At 35.3% G+C, this 24,011-nt stretch overlaps 1 protein-coding gene and 1 long non-coding RNA gene across 3 annotated transcripts; one reads left to right on the forward strand and one right to left on the reverse strand.

The window, feature by feature from the left end:
• Positions 1 to 2,040: 2,040 nt before the first annotated feature.
• On the reverse strand, positions 2,041 to 19,723 carry LOC18441329 (fatty acyl-CoA reductase 1). 2 transcript variants are annotated; one of them, XM_011627722.3, is made up of 10 exons: positions 19,535 to 19,723; positions 19,332 to 19,435; positions 19,024 to 19,226; positions 12,670 to 12,773; positions 8,116 to 8,308; positions 7,271 to 7,432; positions 4,907 to 4,988; positions 4,327 to 4,593; positions 3,060 to 3,187; positions 2,041 to 2,486 (listed from the first exon to the last, which is right to left on the reverse strand). In XM_011627722.3, the coding sequence occupies exons 1-10, from the start codon at positions 19,611 to 19,613 to the stop codon at positions 2,345 to 2,347; spliced, it is 1,464 nt and encodes a 487-aa protein (XP_011626024.1). In that variant the 5' UTR covers positions 19,614 to 19,723; the 3' UTR covers positions 2,041 to 2,344. The 2 variants fall into 2 exon arrangements, with proteins under 2 accessions (XP_011626024.1, XP_020527270.1); XM_020671611.2 differs by having other exon boundaries at positions 19,332 to 19,426; positions 19,535 to 19,696.
• On the forward strand, positions 14,381 to 15,369 carry LOC110007857 (uncharacterized). The gene is made up of 2 exons (XR_016044506.1): positions 14,381 to 14,630; positions 14,948 to 15,369. It is a non-coding gene; the product is annotated as an uncharacterized LOC110007857 (long non-coding RNA).
• Positions 19,724 to 24,011: the final 4,288 nt, after the last annotated feature.

Genomic DNA, 24,011 nt, shown 5'->3' on the forward strand with positions numbered 1-24,011 from the left:
TTGGGCCCCTTACCCGTTTTGAGTCTTCCACTTAAACTAACTCATACCTCCTAATAGATGTTGTACTGGGTCTATATTTCAAATTCTTGAAATTTTTTGACAAAGTTTTACGTCCCACCTCCTTTACCTAGGCGTGGAACGGGTTAATGAAAAGTTTAAAGTCCTCACCCTTCTTAGACCAAAACATTACAATATAGGATTATACAATATTATAGTATTATAATATGTATGTTTAGTATCATGTAAATGGTGTAGCTTGTATAAGGTTGCAACCTGCTGGAAAGAGTCTCCAAAACCTACTAAAAAGGGCCTTTCAATATTGAAAAAACCCTTTAATCTCGAGATATATTGATATGAATAAAGGGTTTCATTGTGAAGTCCAAACAAAAGTGCGTCTTATAACTCATTACTTTAGTCATGAAATCATGGATCAGCTTGCAAGCTACTGTGAATTGTGATTTTCATAATGGGGCTTGTTCATCGTCATGAAGGGTGATAGTTATTGTAGGATATTATCATCATCATTTTAGTTTTTTTCTAACTAATCTATAGAAGAAGGAAAAAGTTTATATAAGGTTGCAACCGTAAAATGTAGAATTACAGATGTGCCTCAAAAATCTATCGGAAAAAGCTGTTTTAATGTTTAAAAACCATGCAATTGATCATCTCAACATCTAGATGTATGAATATGAAAGAAAAAAAGAATTTCAAGTCCCGAAAATAATACATCTTGCAACACATTATATAGACCGTCCATTTTCAAAATTTTCATATGTTTATAGATCTACTTGATTTTAGCCACCTTTTGAGTTTAAAACTTTATAATTAGATATAAAAATATATTTTCAGATATTTTTTATATCAAAATTACATGTTATGATAAAATTTGGAGATGCATCTTAATTAGATTGTTTAAGGTTGCAACCTTATAAAAACCACACCGGAAGAAATGGTTTGCACGTACTTCAGAAAAACTTCGCAAAAATTTTTACCCCAAGCATAACAGCATGACACATGTTGTGTCTTGCATGATGCATCTTGCGCATCTCAAAAGTTGTTCTTCTGCAAAGGATTTTTTCATCCAATTGTTAATTGAAATTTTAAGTATTCTTGAAAGAGTCAAAATGATGTGTAAACTTTAGAGAAAATATCCTATTATCTTCTATTTTTAACTTCTATATCTCTTCAGACCCAAGAATTGAAAATATTACTTGTAAGCAAAATGATTCCATCTTTTTTATCTTCCAACCCCCTAAATCCTTTTGATCATGTATTATTAACCTCAACAACTTATGAAATGATGCTATATCTCTCTCTCTAAAACTCCACTCTCTCTCACATCATCATCTCTTTCTCTCTCAAAACTCTATCTCTCTCTAAAACCCAAACTCTATCTCTCTCTCACATCATCATCTCTCTCTCTCTCTCAAAACTTTATCTCTCTCCCTAAACCTCAAACTCTATCTCTCTCTGTAAAACTCCATCTTTTTCTAAAATCCAAACTCCATCTCTCTCTCACACATAAGAAGGTGTGCTCGTGTTCGGGCTCAAGCTAAACCCCTTGGCTGATAAACTCATCGAGAAGCGAAGAGAGAGAGATGGAGTTTTAGAGAGAGAGATGGAGTTTGAATACGGTGTCATTTTAGTGTTTGTTTGGGTAAAAAATTTATGGTCAAAAGGGTCCGGGGGTTGTAAGATATAAAAGATAGAGACATTTTGCTTATAAGTAATATTTTTAATTCTTAGGTCTCATGAGATATGGAAGTTAAAAATAGAGGATAAGAAGATATTTTTCCTAAACTTTATACTATAGCACATTCTAATTCACTGAAAAATGTCCAAATCATCTTTTCGACCTTTTATATAAATGTATATAGGAAAACACTTTCCAATGCTCGTAGGCGAAGTGAATACTGTTTTTGCCCCTGCAACACACATACACGCACACACAACACACACACACACATATACTCTATGTGTGCAAAAAGCAAACTAGGTTATATAAAAAATGATCCAAACATGAGATTTGTATAACCTGGGTACTATTGAAAAGCATCCAAATAAGTCCTATTTAAGTAACCAAGTTTTAACATAATCAAGTTTTGACATAATACGGTTTTGACTCAAAACCTAACCCATGGAGCCAAATGAGCCCTTAGCGTCTGTCAGGACTTTCTGATAATGTCCAAATTCATAATGGTGAAATACATAAATTAAAGATATTACTTATGGGGCATTCTTAATCACACAAAAGTTTCCTTCATTTCCACCCCAAAAGGAAATGTCAATCCTTCAATACTGGAAGTTAATAATCATGTCCCCCAAGAAGTCTTTCTTTCTGAGATCATTTAAGCACATATTTAACCAAGCCCGGGATGTGGATAGTCATGAAATAATCATCCCAATCAATGATCTGTGTATCAAAAGCCAAATTACTTCTAGGTGACACCATAGATCGTAGCTTTCCTGCATTCAAATCGTCAAACCTGCATTCAAAAAGGAAAATATGAAAAGGAAATATTAATCACATCGTGAAGATGCAGACATGGTCGAATTTCATTTGCTGATGTAAACTAGTTATCTCATCCTGTGATTAAGCAATCGACATGTTCGGAAGTTATGCCCTGACCAAGTCTGTGAAGGTCTCTAGAAAAACTTGTGTTTCTGAATCGAGTCTAGACCTGTCGGATTTGGCACAAGGCAGGGCAGCTGAGACCTGTCTCGTAACTGGTTCAGTGCCTGCTTCCTTGTTTCTTAACAATGGTCACATCCATGTGCTACCCAACCATTTAGAAAATAATTGGCTGTGCAAATTTTGCTTCTTTATATTTTGTCATCTAGGGGAAAGCACTACAAGATCAAAATGACAGGAACCTATGGTCATTCCTTGAAAACTAAGGTGATTCATTATATTTGTGGGATCTATATTATAAAATCTAATTTCAAGAAGGGCAAGGCCAATGTGATGGTGCTTGAATACATTTAGAAACCAAACAAGATCGTAAAAAGAAAAACAAGATCGTAAAAAGAAAAGGTTGAATAGGGTTTTGGAATCATACCATCCTTTAAAACACACATAGGGTTCATAAAGCTCTGCCAAATGCATCACATAGTTGTAATTCGTATTGAGCTTGTTGTATTGAAGTCGAAATTTTTGCAATAAAACTTTATTCACGAGTTTCAAGATCTGAAACAGACAAAACGTCAGATACTTAAACTTCAAAAAAGTAAACTAATAGTAAGGATTGTATACTATTTATTTTTATATAAAGAGGCCATAATCACCCATTGGATGTTAAATCCTACTATTTGATACACTCGGGAGTATCCTATCCATTTACTCTCTTTGGGTAAAACCCCACCAAGGATTAATTTAGGGAATCCCAAATTTTTAGATATAACCTCTTCAACCTATAGATTAACCTCATATATTTTTTCCCTAATTGCACCATCTATGTACTAGAATGTCTTAAGATTAAATAGAGACCATCTAGATGATGAGTCTCAAGATTAAATGGACTCAACGCTAGGTGGTCAGGGTGGTAGGACACCATAATATGATGTCTTGAGTTCCATGCCAATCACCATTTAAAGAAAAAGAAAAGAGAAAACAAAACACACAACTACTTTGAAATTGTACTTATCTCCACCATTCTTTAGCAAGGAAAATGGTTTAATAAGTGAATTTTGGGTACAAGTAAATGACTTTATACTCAAGTTTTCCCCAAATTATAGTGTGTGGTCCCAAAATCTTAATGATTTTCCTTAAGTTTGATCATTGTACGTCGGAATATGAAGGGTAAAAGTTTCTATATTTCTATTTTACCCTTAGTTTGAAAGTCAATTTGAAGCACACAAACGAGAAAAACTTTAGGCATTTGGGCCGTTCGAGAGCTAGGCTTTTAAATTGCCGAAATATATAACTCTCTGTTGTCTCCGTTCTTCTTCTTTCTTTCTTTCTTTTTTTTTTCTTTTTTTTTTTTTTAAGCGTTTCAAATGTCCTATATTTGAATCCCATAACACCCAAGAATTTTTTTTTTGTGTGTGTATTTAGGTGATTTAAAATTCTCATTTGAATCACCCAAATACTTAATTTTTTTTTTGAATTTTGGATTGGTTCGAAAGTTAAACTTTCAAATTAAAAGTAAATGTGAGATAAAAAATCTCAAAATTTTTGGACAACTGGAAGTAAAATTTAAATAAAAAACCTCAAAAATTTTGAACTTCACCTTAAAAAGTAGGAAAATATCGACCCTTCTTTAATCCCAAAAAATGATATTGGGGAAATCTAAGAGGAAGAGAGAGAGAGGGAGAGTAAAGACATACCTGTAGAGGAAGATAGTAGAGAAATGTCATGTGCCATCGAAATTGGGTCATTGAGGTGAGGAGAAGAACCTTTTTGACCACAATGGGTCTGCCACGCTCATCACAGCACGGGTTTCTAGAGAAGTAGCGATGGCTAGTGTCTGCAATTAGGTCGTAGTTGATAGGGTTCCAAGTAGAGGAGGTAACATGGTAGATGTGCAGAGAGCTTTCACTACGGTGAGTTGCCATGGCCACGATCATAGCGTTCACCACCATGTCCCCTGGTATCTGTGGTGCCCAAGTAACATTTTGGTGTCAAAATTCTCACTTTTACACATTTGGTTTGAGTAAAAATATTTTTCAAATGAAAAAATTCTCTCTATAAATGTGGAAATATTTTTACATCAATTAGTTGTCCATTGGTGTGAAAGGATGCATTAAAACTTATTGATATGAAAATATTCCTATATTTAACGAGAGAACATTTTCATGTGATATTTTCACGGAAACCAAATGTGCCAGACTCTCTCACTAAGAGAGAGAGAAGAGAGAGAGAGAGAGAGAGAGAGAATTACTGCCATAAAACACTTATGAAGCTTACCACATCCATGATAACATTTGGTTTGGCTAGAAAGTAGTTGACCTTTCCCTTTGCAAAGTTCACAATAAGGCTATCAAATGTCCTGCGATGCCTCAAATAGCAATCGTAGTATTACCAAGTAAGAAAAGAAAAAAAGAGCAAGAAACAAATAATGTAAAAAGAAGATTTTATATAGTTCACTCCAAATGTCTACACATCCACAGGCATAGAATGCTTATGCTTATCTTAACGTGAATAGTTTATTAAGGAAAGTTGTAATAACGTGTTTAGAAAGGGAAGTAATATAAGAAGAACCGTCACAACATGATGGGTTGGTTTTTGTTTTATTGATTGGAAATAAAGTTAGATTTTAGTGAGAGATCTTGGCTCTTTGTTCTTCTTTTCTTCTTCGTTTGTTAATTGTGCATGGTAGAGGTTTCGGAAGGTTTCGGATCTTCACATTTATGCCTTCTTCTAATGATTTTCTTTTCAAAATATTATTTTCTCTCTCTAAAATTTGGTTGTATATGTCAGCTGTTTGCTGCCGGTGACTTTTCACGTGCGTCACTTACTAACCATCGATAAACAACTATTGAAACGACTCTCCCAATGGACATCACCTATTTTTCTTCATTCTTTTTACTTATGGCAACTATTACTGAGACAGACTAGACGGAAGTACAAGGGTAATGAGAAACCAAATTCTCTCTATGAAAAAGATACCACCCAAAATCTCATTGGGATATGTTTCTCTATAAGAAACAAACCTCTCACTTCACTGAGGTACAAGCAAACTGTTTCTCCCAACAAAAGTATACTTCTTTCTATAGGCTCTTTCAAAGGCTCTTCCTTATCCATGCAAAGGCCCTTGCATCTCTTTAGAAGGAAGTCCACGTTTCATATAAGGTGATCCAAATAAGGCACATATATTCCTTTCTCCATCATTTCATATATATTAGAATATGAATCCTATAATGATTAGAAATTCCCAATAAGAAATACATTTCTTTCGTATATAATTTGGTTTCCTAAAAATAAGAAATTCACATCCTACAAAATAGGACTCCCAATAAACATGAAAATTAGTTCCTATGAATATCAATCCTAATAATATAGGATTTCTTTAGGAAGGAGATATTAGTTTATCCAACAATCTCCACTTTGATGTCAAAATCATTTGCTCACTATTCCAACATTCATCAGGCATCTTTATGAATCTTTTATTTTTGCCAAATTATTTCATGTCTCATTCTTGCTAAGAAGATTATGATTGCCATCAAATTTCTCCACCTTGAACTTTGTATTTCAAACCTTTCTTGTCGTACCAAAAACTCCAAAACATGCTGTGATCTCAAAATTACTTGTTTGCTATTCTAACATTCATCAGGCATCTTCATGAATATTTTATTTTTGCCAAATTATTTGAAGCCTCATTTTTGCTAAGAAGATTATGACTGCTATCAAATTTCTCTACCTTGAACTTTGTATTCGAAAACTTTCTTGCCATCAAATTTCTCCACCTGCTCTTGTTGTGCACGACAGCTCTAAAACCTCAAACGTTTGAATTTTGACAAATAAAGAGCAAGAAAAATAAATCTGACAATAAGCAAACAATAAAAGAGAAGCCACTTAGATTTTACGTGGTTCACCCTAAATATCTATATCTACAAGAATGGCAAACTGAAATCCATTCAGTTTGTTGTGAGGCCATAGCCTGTAGACAAACATCACTTGGTTTTCCTCCAAAGATATCTTATTCAAGCTCAAAATTGGATCAAGGATACAATACAGTCTCATCTCAATCACAATTAATTATACATGTAACCTAATTATGTTTTTTTTATGCCACTCTTGAAATTCACGAGTGAAGGGCCTAATAGAGCATATTTCCACACTACATCTAGGGGTGGCAACAGGTCGGGTGTGACAGGACCCTAGACCTGAATAGTATTTAAGTCCAAAATTTAGACCCATACCCAGACCAGTTGGGTCTTGGGTATGATCGGATCCATTTCCACCATCTGACTAGGTGGTTTTTTTTTTTTTTTTTGGCTCTTATTTTTACCATCATATACCCTATGATTATGCACTTATTCTTCTTTTTTTCTTTTTTGCCAACAATACTGCAAATGTTACTAATTTTGTAATAATACGAAGACCTAGCGTACGCCTAAAGACACATGACTACGATCATATACCCTATGACTACGGGTATGGGTCGGGTCCGGCTGGACTCGAATAGTATTCCAGTAAAAAATATTGATCCATACCCAGACTCGAAGTCGGGTCTACCATTGGGTCTTGGGTTTGGTTGGGTCCATTGCCACCCCTAACTACAACTTAGCTTACGAAACAAATAAATTAAGAGGTGGGAATTGAGAAAACCTGGCGCCTTCAATCCAACCGGGGAAAGGATCAGAGAAGGTACTTGCTATTATGCTTGGCCGCATGATAACTACCGGTACTTCCTCTCTCAAATGCCCCATCAACATCTCTCCCATGGCTTTGGTGAAAGTGTATGTATTAGGCCAACCATGCAACCTAGCCCTAGTAAACAAAACGAAACAAAATCAAAGGAATGTCAACCTCCAAAGAACCATATATATATTACGGAAAGTTAGCTATAGGCCACCTGAACATTTCTACTCATAATACCCCAAAGTTTTCATTCAATCAAACAAAAGTAAGAAAGGTAACCTACCTTTTAGAAGTTGAGCTAGATGAAGAGAAGAGAGCAGTTTATTTGTGGTTCATGCTTAAATTATAGTTTCCCTTCTTCAAGAAAAAATGAAATGACCAGAAACGAAAAAAAAGAAGAAAAAGAAGAGGTAATATGTCTTATATTTAGGGTATTTAAAATGCATCATGTAATTTTAAATTTAGCTCATGTCTCTTTTCCTTATTTTTTCTTCTTTTTTTTTTTTTCTGTGGGGAACCCAAATTGCAAGTGTTGACCTGCAATTTGGAACCATGAGTCAAATCTAGAGTGTGGGTCAACGCTTGGCCGCCACTACATGTGTCAACCAACCTGAGCTTCAATTGAGCACTCCAGTCAGGAGTGCCTATCGGCATTCTGAGCCTTGCAGCCACTTTTGGTAACCACACTTGAAAAACAGGCGGGATCAACACTTGAGGTGAATACCCAAGGGTATTTTGGAAAAAATAAAATACAAGAAAGGGAAGAAATAAAAAAAAAAAACAAAAAAACATAGTTGATATCATTCAGTGACCTTTTCAGGCCCAGCATTTTCATTGCAAGGCGTTGAGTTTTTTCGTCTGCCCCTTCATTCCTTGCCTTCTCCAATTCACTCTCCACAAGTTTCAACTTGAAGTCAATGTCTAAGTGAGTGTTTGGAATTAGGGTCTCACCAAGTTTAATGGGCTTCTCCATTATCAACCCCGGCTCATTCCCCGAAACATAAGCTGGAACATCCATATCAAGCAAAACATTTAGAACAATTTCTTTAACAATAAAAATTATACTAATAATAAATTTATCAGAAAAATAAATATACATGTTTTTAAATATCAATGGATTTGAAACTTAACAATGTAGCACGCCTCTTACAATAGAGAAATTGCATGTGCACTCTTTCTAATTTGATAGATATGGTTGATATCCAGAATTATATACTATGAGATCTACAAGGAAATCACAATCACTCTTAGTCTTTAAATGTCAAATTAGATAGCCAAGGTACGGGAATATATATATATATATATATATATATATATATATATTTATTTATTTATTTATTTTAACTTTGAGTTTAGTCAATGACATACAACCATCTAGTTTAAAATTTTTCAGACAAAATTGATTGTGATCTCCGTGTACTAAAAGTAAATGGACTCTTGTACATTTTTTCTTTAGGAAATCCCATGTTATATATAATTGACATTCATATCACAACTTTCGGAAGTTAGGATATCCATTGAAGATTCTTATTTGTGATGGATTCTTTATGTATAAGGAATAAAAGGAAAATAATATGTGTACTCTATTTGAGGTCACCATATGGGAATGTTGGCTTCCTCTAGCGATAGATGCAGGGGCCTCTTGTCCTGAGATTGGTAAGGCTTCCAAAAAGAGAGAAGTAGGCTTCGAAGAGAGATCGACGTTGTATTGCAGAGTGAGAGGTTCATTCCATATAAAGATGCAATTCTCATGGAGCTTTTAAGTGGTATTTCTTTTTAGTGGTAGAAAACGTCACGACTGCATTTAAGGTTGTGTTTCTTGATCGTGGTTTAGCTATATAATAGAGATGAAAAATCGGCAGGTGACGTTTGGTTTAGATGGTTTTCAAGATTTTCTTTTACTCACATCGGTTCTTAAATCCTTACATGGTCTATGGGGTCTCTATAGATTCTAATGAAGAAGTTAGCGGTTGGCATTTGTAAAATTGGTACAGTAGATTTCTACATTCTTGGCAAATATTGGAGAAAATTTCTTATTCACTTCGTCCATCAAGGAAAAGTGGATAAAAGGACGCAGTCGAACAGTCTACACTCATAAAAGTATATGACACACCACGAGGTACATCCACCATTCCTTACTAGTGAGGGTCGGCACCCACCCGGATTATGTCAATGTCACTAACCAGTTTCGGTTTCGGCCGGTTTGGGTGATCCGGTCAGATATTTTAAAAAGATTTCAAAATAATTACGTAAAATTTCAAAAAACAAGGGATTTGTTTGTAATATATTTTTTAATGCTTTCAATCATTTTGGTAAAGATTGAAAATTGGTTTGGTCATTAATACTTATTTTTATGTTTTTCCATTTTTCTTAGAAAATTTCAAAAAATACCCTTAGGCACAAATCAATTTTTTCAAATACTATTTTTTTTTTTTTACTAATTTTCAACTTCATTTGGATGTGCTTTGTTTCATCATGCTTTTAATATATTTTTTCATATTTTTTAAATTTATTTATTTTTAGGAGTTTGTTGACCAATCAGGACTTGCCCGGTTAGGCCAGTTGAACCAACCAAATTACCGGTTACTACAGAGTAACCGTTACTTAGCCCTTGGCTAGTTTCTGAGGCCGATTTGAAACTAGTCTAGGGTCATAAAAAGTAAAAGGAAAAATTTTATATATATAATAATATTATGGGAAGTTTCGTACTTGGTGAGGATTTCTAACTTTATATACATGGGATGAAAGATGAAAGAATATGTGTCCTATTTGGGTATGGGAAACGTGGCTTCCACTAGAGAGAGGCAGGGGCCTCTTGTGCATGAGAGGCAAACCTTCCCTCAGAGAGAATAGAGCTTCCTATAGAGAAACACCATGGCTCTTGTAGATTGAGGTTGGTTAGATTTTGGGTGGTAGTTAGAGAAAGTATGAGTTGCTCTCAAGGTCTTCTCTTTTTAGTTAGAAAAAGTCTCAATTGCTCTCAAGGTTATCTTCCTGGACTGTGGTTTAGCTGTAGAATAGATATGAGTCTTTTTCTAAGCAGTGGTTTAGTTATGGAATAGAGATGAGAGATCGATAGTGGTGCCAGTCGAAAGAGTGGGTCTAAAAGCGCTTGATCAACTGGGCTTTGTCGAGGGTTAGAGAGGTAACTTTATATCTCAAAATCCATAATGTATTTTTCATCGGTATAGTGGAACCACGTAAATCTTGTTGTACGTGTGTTTTATGCTTTATTTCTTCTATTAGGCCTCCTACTCTCACCTATTTTGTTTCAGCTGGATAAGTACACAATCATAATGGAATCCAACTTTTGGGATTCTTGTTCCTGCATCTAAAAGGGCTATTAAATCCTAACGTCTTAGACCCACCTCTCTTTATACACCTAATGAATAAGATAAATCTAACTCTACTAGAGCAATGACTCCAAAGTTATCTTGATCAAATAGATTACAAAATCTAAACCAATACGTTCTATATTGTACCACTTTTAAGGACTTCCTAATGACAATGGGGCTGGGATTGTAGTAGTTGTACCACCTAAGTATAGAGGATAAAAGCCAAGAAAAAATAAAGGAAAGAAAAATAATATAACAAAGTTAAAAGAAGACAGAAACAAAGATTTACGTAGTTTGGTATTGGATTACAAGTTTGTATTGGATTACAAGCTTTCTCTCAAGCCCCTAAAATAAATCTCTCTCTTTAGAATACCCACTCAAGGGCTAAAAAAAAAACCATTTTCTCTCTATTTTTGTATATCTTCTTCATTATTTTCTCTCTAGCGAAACTTAACTCATGTGAAGAGAAGAACCCAGTAACAACTCACATCAAGCCTCTCTCTCTATTCCTTTCTTTTAGTAATGAGGAAACTCACATGAGGCCTCTCTCTCTATTTTTTATTTTTTTTTAGTAACGAGGAAACTCACATGAGGCCTCCCTCTCTATTCTTTCTTTTTTTTTAGTAATGAGGAGTCTTATCCCTCCATGAGATCACGTGCCATGTAAATCCATTGGGATTCATGCAGCTCAAATGTTGTATTGTCATAAATATGAATAAAGAATCTAAAGATAGGTAGTTATCAAATGTGGCAGGTTTCTAAAATCAAGGAACCATACCAACATAGCTTCACGCCAACACTGAGCCCAAGTTGAAAGGTCATGGCATCTATTTTCACTAATAATTTCAAAAAATTGACTCTTTCCAAAATTAGGGCAATAATCCCACGGACACCTGAAAAAGAAAGGACTTCTTAATATTAGAGCCCTAAAAAATTGGTCGATTTGTACCTATTCAATTCAATCCCTTGCCCATCTACAACTTGCGTGGGTGAGAGAAACTAAATATTGGTGGTGGATTCCACCCCCTTTTAGAGAGAGAGAGAGGAGAAGATGGAGGGAGATAGAGAGTGCCGCATTTTAGAGAGGGAAAATTATTTTATGTGGGTTGGATCTCATTTCTACAATATGCCAAAGGTATAAAGTATCCATTTTAAAACTGAATGCAAATAGGCGGTCCATCTAAAAACAAGTATGACTAACGGTCCGAATGTTTTTTTAATATAATTAATATTTTTAGTTTTTAATTTTTTTTGTTTTTTCATATTCATGATCTTCATGTTAAAGATTACATATTCTCTAAAAATTGATCAAACTATATTTAAAAAATATATTTATTGTCAAGCTCGCATTTTTACAATATGGGCTTGCCGCATAGAAACCATGTACTTTAAAGAGAGATACAAAAAGAGGTGCAACAGTTCCCCTTTGAGAGGGATGAGACCTTTTACAGAGATGAAAAACGAGGTGGAACTGCCCCTCTTTTATTTGGACAGAAAGGGTTAGGTCATTCTTCGTAGGTTGCATATAGAGAGGAAGTTGTTCGCATTTAAATAAACTAGAAGAAAGAAAATTGAGAAATAAAAAAATAATGTAAAAGTAAAATAAAACCGAAATGAATTTTAAAGAGTTAAATAAGCTTAAAAAGTTGAGAAAATGGACATTCAAAAATCAAAAAAGGAAAAAAAAAAAAAAATGAGAATAGAGATATTGGCAAAAAAAGAAAAAGAAAAAAAAAAAGGCTTTCTTAAATCTGCTCATCTCTCTAGTTGAAAGAAGGGTTGTTTCTTGCAAAAGAAGCGAAGGGTTGAAACAATGGTTCTCTCGTTTAGATCTTCTTGTCTCTGTCACCACCTTCCCAAATGATATTTTGTCCCTTTTCTCTTTTTTCTTTAATTTCTTTGGGACTTTTTTTTTTTATTTTTTAACTTTTTAAGGCAACACATAACAAGTTCATACAAACTCGCCCAAGTTAATTGTGTAGGAGCCGAGTTCGAGCCCAAGCCGAATATTTAAACCTCGTTTGCACGTACCAGTTGAAACATGAAGCAAGACCTCCATCCTTCTCTCGCATTTCTTGGCGAAGTCAATAACATGGAATGCTCCCAAAGTGTTAATCTTCAACGCCACGTCGTACCTGCGCTCATTCTCCATCGTTAATTCAATTACTAAAGAAAGGGAAAATTAAGTAAAACCTCCTTCATCAAATTTCTACAAATAAACCTCCTAATACTTTTTTTTGTTTCTTTTGGGTAGTTCAGTGGGATGACGAGCTCTACCCGTTTTTCAAAATCGTTGGTGGTTTTTTAATGCGTTAGGTGATAATGAAAGTCTAGATCTTAGCTGTGACAAAAGTGTTGCTACCACCATGACCTGTAGCCTATTCTCAACTTCTTAATACTTTTTTATCCACATCATAGCATCATAAATCTTGTTATTGTTTTCTTTTACCGGATAAAGATTTTTAGGTCATTTTGGTTTTAAAATACCCCTCTCAATCAAGCATACATTTTTTTTTAATTAGAAATTTAAATATTTTAAATATCTTTGTAACTTACATCCCTACTACCAAGGGATTGATTGTTGACCATCATCCCAAGAAATTCAAAAAATCGCATATTTCCATGAAGGGATAACACATGTTGTACCTCTATATTAACAACCTTTGTAGAATGAAATCATACCTCAATTGGAAGTTTTCTTCCTCTTTCAAATTTTAAATGTTTTATCCTTTTCAAATTTGACATGGTATCAGATTAGACATTGTTTGGTTTGTGAGCCTCTTCTCTCCAAAAGACTATTTTACCTCTCCTTTGCTTCCCATTTCCACCACCCGTCCCTTGCATAAGTGAGTTTGGACCATTTGCACCACACGTTCCATTGAAGTGAGTTTGGACCATCTCTCCATCATACACCACATGATCCATAGCCATTGCTGAAAGCTGCTTCCACTTCCTCAACAGTAAGCCACTCTTTCTTCTCTCCTTTCGAGCCTTTTTTTTAAAAAAATTATTCACTCACCATGACCAACGAAACAGATGGTATTTCTTTACCAAACAACGATGCCAATACTCCATATTTTTTACACCACTTTGACAGTCCAGGGACTGTCCTTGTCTCTCAACCTCTCACAGAGGATAACTATTCCACATAGTCCAGCACTATGCAAATGGCCTCGAGCGTCAAGAATAAATTGGCTTTTATTGATGGAACTCTGTCCAAACCAGAGTCTTCTTCTTCATTTTCCTTATGGAAAAGATGTAATGACATGGTATTAACATGGTCCCTGTCAAAAGACCTCCAAGAGAGAATCGTTTGTGCATCTACTTCTTTTGAAGTTTGGTCTGATCTAAGAGACCATTTTTCATAGAGCAATGCTCCGTGCATTTTTCAACTTAAAACAGTTTCTAGCTACCTTTCAACAAGGATAATTATCTGTTGGTAAATTACTTTACCAAACTAAAACATGCATGGGATGAGTTATCTTCTCTCCATTCTTTTTCTCCATGTTCTTGCAATGTTATAAAAACTTTGACATATTATCTCCAACAAAAACGTTTAATTCAGTTTTTAATGGGTCTAAATGACTCTTGCGAATTGGTTCGTGCCAACATCCTTCTCATGGAACCACTACCACCTGTTTTCAAAGCTTATTCTCTCGTTCTTCAAGAGGAACGGCAACGTGACATTCATCTTATTGCACCAAACACTGAGGCTGTTGCCTTCGTAATAACCAAACAATCTAGCAGCAAGAAGGGTGGGACACGACCACCACTACATTACGATTTCTGTCATAAAGACAACCACACAAAAGACCGTTGTTACAAGCTCATTGGCTATCCCAAAAGGCTGCCCAAGCCTCATGCAAACAACATGCAAGCAACACCTAGCCAACTGTCCTTGCCTAGTGGATCACAGTTCACAATCGAACAACATCGGCAACTATTGGATCTTCTCCAAGCAGGTAGTTCCAACCATTTGGCCAATCTTGCTGGTAAGTTTCTTTGCTGCTTCACTTTTCCCTCCTACAATGATTTCTGGATTATTGATAGTGATGCTACAGACCATATTATTTCATCACCATCTTTCTTTTCATCCATCCAACCTTCACCACCCACCCATCCTGTTAAATTACCCCATGGAAGCATGGCATCTGTTTTACACATTGGTACTGTTGTCCTTTTTGATCGGATTTCCTTAAAAAATGTTTTATGTGTTCTTTCCTTCAAATTCAATTTATTATCTGTTAAGAAACTTGTCTTTAATCCCCACTGTTCAGTAACTTTATTTCCCACTCATTGTGTTTTTCAGGACCAGTTAATGAGGAAGACGATTAGAGCGGGTAGGGACTTTATCTATTTCAATCTCCTAATAATGTGATTGCTTCCTCCGCCCAACACCCACAATCTATGGACCTATGGCACTGGCGTCTTGGCCACCCATCTAATGCTAGGTTACAAAATCTCATTAAAACATATTCTAATATTGTTTATTCTTGTTATTGTCATGTATGCCCTAAGGCAAAATAATCTCGATTATCTTTTCCTTTTGGTTCATATTCTACCACAGAACCTTTCCAACTTATTCATTGTGATATATGGGGCGGTTATGCTACCCCATCTCTTTTTGGTGTGCACTATTTTTTAACCTTAGTTGATGATATCAGTTGTAGTACTTGGGTAATTTTAATGCGACATAAATATGAAACTAATCATCACGTGAAAGTTTTTTTACCTTGGTTAAAACTCAATTTAATTGCTCAATTAAATCCCTTTGCACCGATAATGGAACTGATTTTTTTTCCAACGATATGCAACATTTTTTGCAAACCCAAAGTGTGTTCCATCAATATTTATGTATAGAAAGACCGCAATAAATTGGTGTTGCTGAACGGAAAGATCGTCACCTAATTGAGGTTGTATGGGCTTTGCATTTCCAAGGTAATTTACCCCTTCAATTTTAGGGAGATTACATCTTAACCGACGCTTACTTAATTAACAGGGTACAAACTCTAATTCTAAATGGCAAAAGTCCTCATGAAGATCTTTTCAACTCACTACCAAAATATAGACATTTAAAAGTCTTTGGTTGTCTTTGTTATGCCCACAATATACACCATCAACATAAGTTTGATACTCGTGCTCAAAGATGTATATTTGTTGGCTATCCCCATGGCCAAAAAGCCTAGCGTTTATATGATCTCGATAATCACAAAAAATTTACCAGTCACGATGATGTATTTTATGAACATATTTTCCCATTTCAAAATGCTACACTACCAAATTCCTCCAGAAACGCTATTCCTCTACCATTACCAGATCTACCAATGCCATTAACCATAAAAAACCTTGCTCCTTCCACATCCACTCCACACAACCCCTCTGCACCGTCCCTCACCCCTAATCAATTACCTACAAGAGTCGTTGAGCCCAATACGTACATTCCTCCACCTACTGACTACGCACCAACTGCTCTTCGCCGTTCTGAATGAACCAATAAAAGACCAACCTATTTGGAGGATTATCATTGCTCCATTGTTGTGCCCTCTACCCTTATTGCAATGTCCTCTTGGCAACCGGTCCAAACTCCCCACCACCTGTTGAGTGTTGTCCTTTCTTATGACAAACTGTCATAACCATGTCGCACTTTTGCTACTACGATATCTTCTTCCATTGAGCCTACACCCTTTAAATAAGCATCACTTGATCCACATTGGAAGGATGCTATGACCAATGAAATTTCAGCCCTTGAAGCAAATAGCACATGGTCTCTTGTGGAACTACGTGTTGGGAAAACGCTCATTGGCTACAAATGGGTATACAAAATATATTATAAAGTCAATGGGACTCTTGAACGTTATAAAGCTCGCCTAGTTGTCAAAGGTTACAACCAGCAAAGAAGGCCTTGATTATCACGAGACATTTTCCCCAGTAGCCAAACTGACTACCGTTCGATGTCTTCTTGCACTAGCAGCTATAAAAAATTGGTCCCTTCACCAACTTGATTGTGCAAAATGCTTCTTTGCATGGTGATTTGAATGAAGAAGTATATGTAAAAGTCCCACCCAAGCTTTCACATATGGGGGAGCACAGAGTTTGTCGTTTAAACAAGTTCGTTTGTGGACTTAAACAAGCCTCACGTCAATGGTTCACCAAGTTTACAAAAGCTTTAATGGGCATTGGTTATACTCAATCCAAAGATGAGTATTTCCTCTTTACTCGTCACAATGGCCCGTCTTCCACTTTTGCCCTTGCATAAGTCGATGACATTGTGATTTCTGGGAATGATCCTGATACCATTGCTTGTCTCAAAGAGTTTCTCAAGACGCATTTTCACATTAAAGATTTGGGTCCTCTATGATATGTTTTGGGCATTGAGGTTCTTAGATAAAAAAATGGTATTTTACTTACCCAACGGAAGTATACTATTTAAATACTTCAAGATATGGGTCTCCTTGCTACTTGCCCTTTGGCATTTCCAATGGAACAAAACTTCAAATTGAATTCTATAGATGGTCCTTGCTTAGAAGACCCCGCTTCTTATCGTCGGTTAGTTGGGTACTATTCACTCAGCCTGATATTGTATATTCAGTTTATATTCTCAACCAATTCATGAGTCAACCATGGAAACCACATTTTGGTGTAGCAATCCGAGTATTACACTATTTAAAAGGGACTTCAGCCAGGGTATTATTCTATTTTGTTACTGCATAATGTTAGGTCACAGTCCACTCTCTTGGAAAACAAAGAAGCAACACACTGTCTCTCGTTCTTTTGCTGAAGTTGAATATCGTGCTATGGCAGTCATTTTTTGTGAATTAACATGGCTAAAATATCTATTTTTGGATCTTGGTATTCACCACAAAATTCTTATGACACTCTATTGTGATAACAAAGCTACCATTCATATTGCTGCCAATCCCGTTTATCATGAGCAGATAAAGCACATCGAACTCGACTGGCATCTAGTCAGGGAAAAGATTCAACGAGGACTAATTCAAACCGCTTATGTTCCCACCAAGCATCAACGTGTCAACATCTTTACAAAACATCAGGGCAACGACCAATTTCATTTTTAACACGCAAGTTGGGTATTCTTGATACTCATGCTCCAACTTGAGGGGGAGTGTTAGGAATTCAAAATTTTTAAATATCTTTGTAATTTACATGCCTACTATCAAGGGAATGATTGTTGACCATCATCCCGAGGAATTCAAAATTTTCAAATATCTTTGTAACTTACGTCCATACTACCAAGGGATTGATTGTTGACCATCATCCCCACAATCAAAGATTACATCCATGCATCAAGGGATTACACGTGTTGTACCTCTATATTAACATCCTTTATAGAATGAAACCCTACCTCAATTAGAAGTTTTCTTCCTCTTTCAAATTTTAAATGTTTTCTCTCTTTCAAATTTGACATTGTTTAAGGCCGATATATGCTTTGGAGGCCTGGACGAACCTTGGCTCTAAGAGTTTTCCCCAAGATTGAGCAAGCCTTAAATTCAAATATAAATGCGTTTAATGGAGAGGGCATTCATCCAAAATGACCCAAAATATCAATCGGTATGGTCATTACAAAGAGAAAATAGATTTTAACCAACTTTCCAATCTCATAAAACATAAAAAATAAAAAATAAAATAAATAAAAATTAAAAAGGAGAAGAAGAAGAAATGCATTTGCCTTTTTTTTGTCATTTTTTTTTTTTTTTCATTTCTTCTCTTTCTTTTTCTTGGTTGGGATGGAAGTTGAAATTTTGAAATGCCCAAATGCATCAACTTTTTGTGTTTGAGCCATTGTTTGAAAAACTACCCGATCTAACCGGCAATCGCCCGGTTAGATCGGAGCCGGCTGGTTCCGATTTCAGGCAGGCGATCTTGGTGATTGGCCAGTATTTTAAAAATAAAATTCAAAAAATTTCTATAAAATCTCAAAAATAAGGAATTTGATTTATAATATATTTTTTTAATATTTTTTACATTATGATAAATAGTTAAAATTGTTTTGGTCATCACTTTTAAAATCCATTTTTTCATTAATTTTCAACTTCATTTGAATATGTTTAGTTTTAATCATTCTTTATATGCTTTTCATATTTTAGTAGATTTTTTTTATTTTCTTCAACAATTTTTTGGCCGTCCGGGACTTGCCTGGTTATAACAGTTGAATCGGCTGGTTTACTGGTTAGGCCAATCAAACCACTTCTAGCCCATGTGTGATTAACCATTCCGGTTCGATTTTACGAACACTCGTTTCAGCCTATTCAAAAGTTTAAAAACTCAAATAAGTAGTACCTCAAGGTAATATTGCCCATAATACGGATTCATGCAGTAATACATAAATTTCTCAAACAATAAAATAAAGTTGTTATTGACAAATACCTTTCATCAAATGAAGTAGCCGCTGCAGCATTTATGATCATATCAACTTCCCTCCATAATTTGTTTCTGATATCCAAGTCCTTGATTCCCAAGCTTTGATGGCGGAGATCACCCACTACTGGAAATATCTTCTCTCCAACAAATGAATCGAACCCAGTTCCATGTTTCTCCCTCAAGACCTTGAATAGCTCCTTTTGTAAAATCTGTTTTACAGATAAAAAACAATAAATTAGAGGCAAAGCAAGGAGTAGAGAACGACATTCGGGAACAATAACATTTTACTAGGAAGAAGTGGAATGATGCTTCACTTCGTCATGTAGTCGGTTTTTGGCGGAGTTGAGATCAGAGGCTCTTATGAGAAGAAACAGTTTCTTCACTTCGGGTTGGACCCGGAGAATTTTCTCTACAAAAACTGCACAGCATAAGATAAGAACTCACTAAGCCCTCATGGAGAGAGAGAGAGAGTATTTCTCCAAAAAAAAAAAAAGAAAAAAAAGAGAGAGAGTATAACTCTTGGCTAGGTATCCAGTAGAACCAGTAATTAAGATAGTCTTGTCTTGAAAGGAGCTGATTATGTGGTCTAGAGCCATTTGAATCTAAGAATTTCTAAGCTCTCCTTAGAAATGAAGTCTGTATTAGTGGGTTCATATTTGCAGAAGACATGGCCATTTATAGTGGAGTTTGGAGGAACGTTCCAACCAAGAATAGAACAGATGGGGGCCTCTTTAAGCTCCTTACGTAGGTCTTTAATCCAAAAAATCACAAGTAGGATCAGGTCATGATACAACTCATTTTGTATAAAAAGTCATCAGATCCCACTCTCAACAAAATTTTACCCTTGATGGGATACTAATTTAGGAAAAGAGCCCGAGCTTAATTGTTTAGCGCTTTACGATTTCCTAAGCTTAATTCCTACTAAGAGTAGGAGCCCTCTCCCGACTCACTCAAAATAAAAGAGTTATCAGATCACATGGCATGCCTCATTGAGTGGTACAAATGAACATAAAACCCATCCATCACTAACTATACCTAATGAAAAGCCCTTATTTTTTTATATGGGAGCTATATAAATGGAATGCGTGGAAAGAGAACAATGTAAGAAGGGAAAATATACAAATGAGACCATTTACCTTCGGTACATCATTGTCACAATTAATCTTGACTATTGAATATAAAATTGGGTGGTTGCATTTATTTTGTTCACCAAACTCAAAGTTCAATTTTTTTTTCGAACTTTGTGACCCACTCAAGCTATCGGATTTCACATCAGATAGTTATAAATAATTGTGATCTCCTAGTACAAAAGATAAAAAAATCTCATTGTATGCAACAAAGATAATTATAAGTAATTGTGATCTTCTTGTACCAAAGATAAATACTCTCATTGTATGCAACAAGGTTTTAAACGTTTTAAAAATGCCACTTGTGATCTCCTTGTACCAAAGATAAATATTCTCATTATATGCAACAAGGTTTTAACGCTGTTTCAATCCGGATTCGTCCGATCCAGATCGGATGATGTCGTAAATAAAACACGTTACCAATATGTCAATATGAACCGGACATTGACTGTCATGCTCATCATTACTCCACTTTCTAATCAACTTTTTAGGAACGCCATGCTCATCACTACTCCACTTTCTATTTACTAAAATTTCACTTTCTATTTAATAAAGGGTGCAGTTGGCATACAGATGCATCCGTAGCTGTAGAGGTAAGGTGCACCTTCAAATTTTATCATGGTATATAATTTTGATGTAAAATGTTCTTAGACTTATCTCAAAATCTATTTTTATATTATAAAATTTTAAATTTAAAAAATGGTTAAAATCAAGTAGATCTATAAACATATGAAAATCTTGAAAATGAACGGTGTAGATAATGTGTTGTAAAATGCACTATTTTTGAGACTTAAAATCTTTTTATTTTTCATGGTCATACATCTCGATGTCGTGATGATCAATCAAATGGCTTTTCAACATTAAAACTACCTTTTTCGATGGATTTTTGAGGTGCATCCGTAGTTCTACATTATAAGGTTGCATACTTATATAAACTTTTTCCTTTAATAAATTTTTTTCTTGGGGCCATGTAAGGCTTTGACGATAGTATTGCTTAGCCCATGATGAGGTCCCTGATTCCATTTTCACCAAAGGGTAGGGGCCCAGATCCCCACTGAGTTATTACTTTTTAAGAAAGGTTGTGGTCGTGGTGGTAGCATCCCCACATCCAGTTACCACATCATGGTATCCATTCCTACCGTTGACACCCCCAATTAATACCTTCAATATGTAATTCCCTAATCTATTGAAAAAATGGGTAGGGGCTTGTCTTCCTCGTTGAATTACCAAAAAAAAAAAAAAACTTACCTCACATGTAATCATTAATATTTAAGAAGTTCCATGCCTCTCGTGAAAGCGATTGTACTTGTACTTCACAAACCTTACGATGTGGGACTAGTCCCCTTCATTTTATACACACATTTACTTATTTTTTAGAACCGTCAAGCTCATCATTACGCCACTTTCTATATACTTAAATTTCACTTTTATTTGCTAAAGTTTTTTTCTGTTAGAAATATGGCCAATCAAGGCCTAAATTTCAATAGTCTCTCATTCAGTGGGCGCGATTGAGAGATTGAAATCTTAGCGTCTTGTGGAATGGAGCCCAGATTCTTTTACCCCGAATACACTTGAGGCATCGAGAGTTCACGTATTCAGAAACCAATTTCTCACGGAGGTGTGAAGGTCACCTCCTAGTACGGATTTTATAGGTGAGCTTCATGTTTAGCTGCAATCGGCCAAAGCTTGGAGAATCCAAACGAGAAAAATATCTGAGTACTTATTAAGTATTCGCCCTGTATGGAGTGGTCAAGACTTATGCGACATAAGTTCGTATTATGACATGAGACTATTATATGACATATGCATTTTCATTTCATATGGGAAGCCACTCTTGCAAATGTATTATCTGAATTTAGAAGAGCCAGTGCACATGTGTTTTGAGATGAACCCATGTAATTGAGTTAGATCATGTTCCACAGGGATACACTTGTAATCCATTGAGAGCCGGATGAGCGAAAGTTCTTTCTCAGTAGCTTTGATATGGCCAATTATGTGTCCCTGCTTTAGATTGTGGAACATAGATCTATTGGGTCGATCTGAGACTCGATGGAATATCATTCAGGTCTAGCTCAATGGTGTACTCTGATACCTATAGTTATTAGCCTGAGATCTCACTATACTTTTTGTCTGATTTTATAATGATGAGAAAATCTAATAATTACTCAATAATAATTTAAATATTTATTGTAAATTTTAGATAATGTTTTCGAAATTTTATTTGCTAAAAAAATGAGTTTTTTTTAAATTGTTTGACTCAATTCCATTTTAGTGCTGACCTGGTAGTGCCATGTGGTGTCCGAGTGGCCATATGGCAGCCACGTGGCACCCCACACCTCACTCTAAGATCACCGCCTAGCTAAGCACTGATCCTTAGGCAGGGGACCAAATTGGCAATTGGTTGCTTGTTTTATAAGGGATTGTGTTACGGTGTCTTGTTATATATTGCTATGTTTTATTATATAATGTTATAACTTAATACCCCTTTTTTATCACATGTCTTAATTAACTCACACATGGATCATGCACGACATGTGTAAAGTTTAATTAATTTATTTATGTGATATTAAAGAGAAAATACATTTTCAAATTTGAATTGAAAAATATCTTCACACACATGTGTGAAGGGGAAATAATCTTTAAATTAATTGATTTGAAATTTTAGATTTACAAAGTGATTGCTTTTGATAAAGTGGAATCTCCACATGTGTGAGCTTAGTTAATTATTTCTTTGTCCTTTAGCCTTTATAGTTATCTACTCTAATGCATTATTAAAAAAACTAAAGGTATTTTTGTAAGGCCATATTGGATACAATTAGAACAAAAAGATGGGCTAAGGACAAAATAGTAAAGTGGAACAACTTAGGGTTAGGGTGAGTGATAATGGTGTGAAATCACATCCCTTCATCCTAGTGGTTATATGAGAACAGGTGGCTAGGTACATTAGGCTCTCATGTGCTTTTGGATTAGTGCATCAAGGGTGTTGATTAAATCCAAGGTTACGCCTATGTTATAAAAGCACATGATGAGATCTCAAACCTTAACTATCTCTTTACTTTTGAACCATTCCCCCCCCCCCCCCCCCCCCGCCCCAATTTTTTTAAGGTTTTATGAGGGAAAATTGGAGAGAGAGAGCTTTTAGAGTTCTATTAATGGTGACCTTGATGGTGGCCCTCCTTTCTTATACTTAAGTCCATAGTGTGTGTTTATCAAAGTAAACTCCATTGAATTTTTTTTTCTCATAAGATCATATTCTCTGCATCTATAGTTGTTGGAGTTTTGAATTTACAAAAATTTCATTGATATTAAAATCCCCATTTGATCATCTTTTTCATCATGCTTATTCATAGTGTGGTCTTTCATGAGTTATAGCCTATATGTATGAGAATCCATGATCATGCATAGTATCCATTGATTACTTTATTTCAAATCCATCAAATAATTTAGCCTCAGAGTGTCACTCAATTTCCAGAACATTTTCACCACGTTTTACCTATAGGGGTTCATAATCTTTCCATGCAAGACTGTTTTGGTAGTCTAAGGGATCACCATGTGTAGTTTGGTCATAACTCTCTTGTTCTTTATCCGATTCGATTCAAACCTTTTGCATTCTGTTTTGGATGATAATGCCACTGTGTTGAGATCTTAAGAAGTGATTTTAAGATGTGTAATTTTTTCCTATTTGGATTAGATACTCTTATGAGATTGAACCACTTTTGTACCAACTGAAGGGGCAAAATTATGTCCTTATTGGGCCTGATTGTGTGGCCCCGGCACAAGGGATTCGAAACATGGCTTTCTTATTTTAATTTGGTATTTTAATTCTCTGTTTAGTGAATTTTATTCTTTAGAATTTTGTTTAGATTA

This window comes from Amborella trichopoda, chromosome 11, assembly GCF_054954075.1.
Source record: "Amborella trichopoda isolate Santa Cruz 75 chromosome 11, AtrichopodaSantaCruz75HAP2 v2.0, whole genome shotgun sequence".
In the NCBI taxonomy this organism is placed as follows: Eukaryota; Viridiplantae; Streptophyta; class Magnoliopsida; order Amborellales; family Amborellaceae; genus Amborella; species Amborella trichopoda.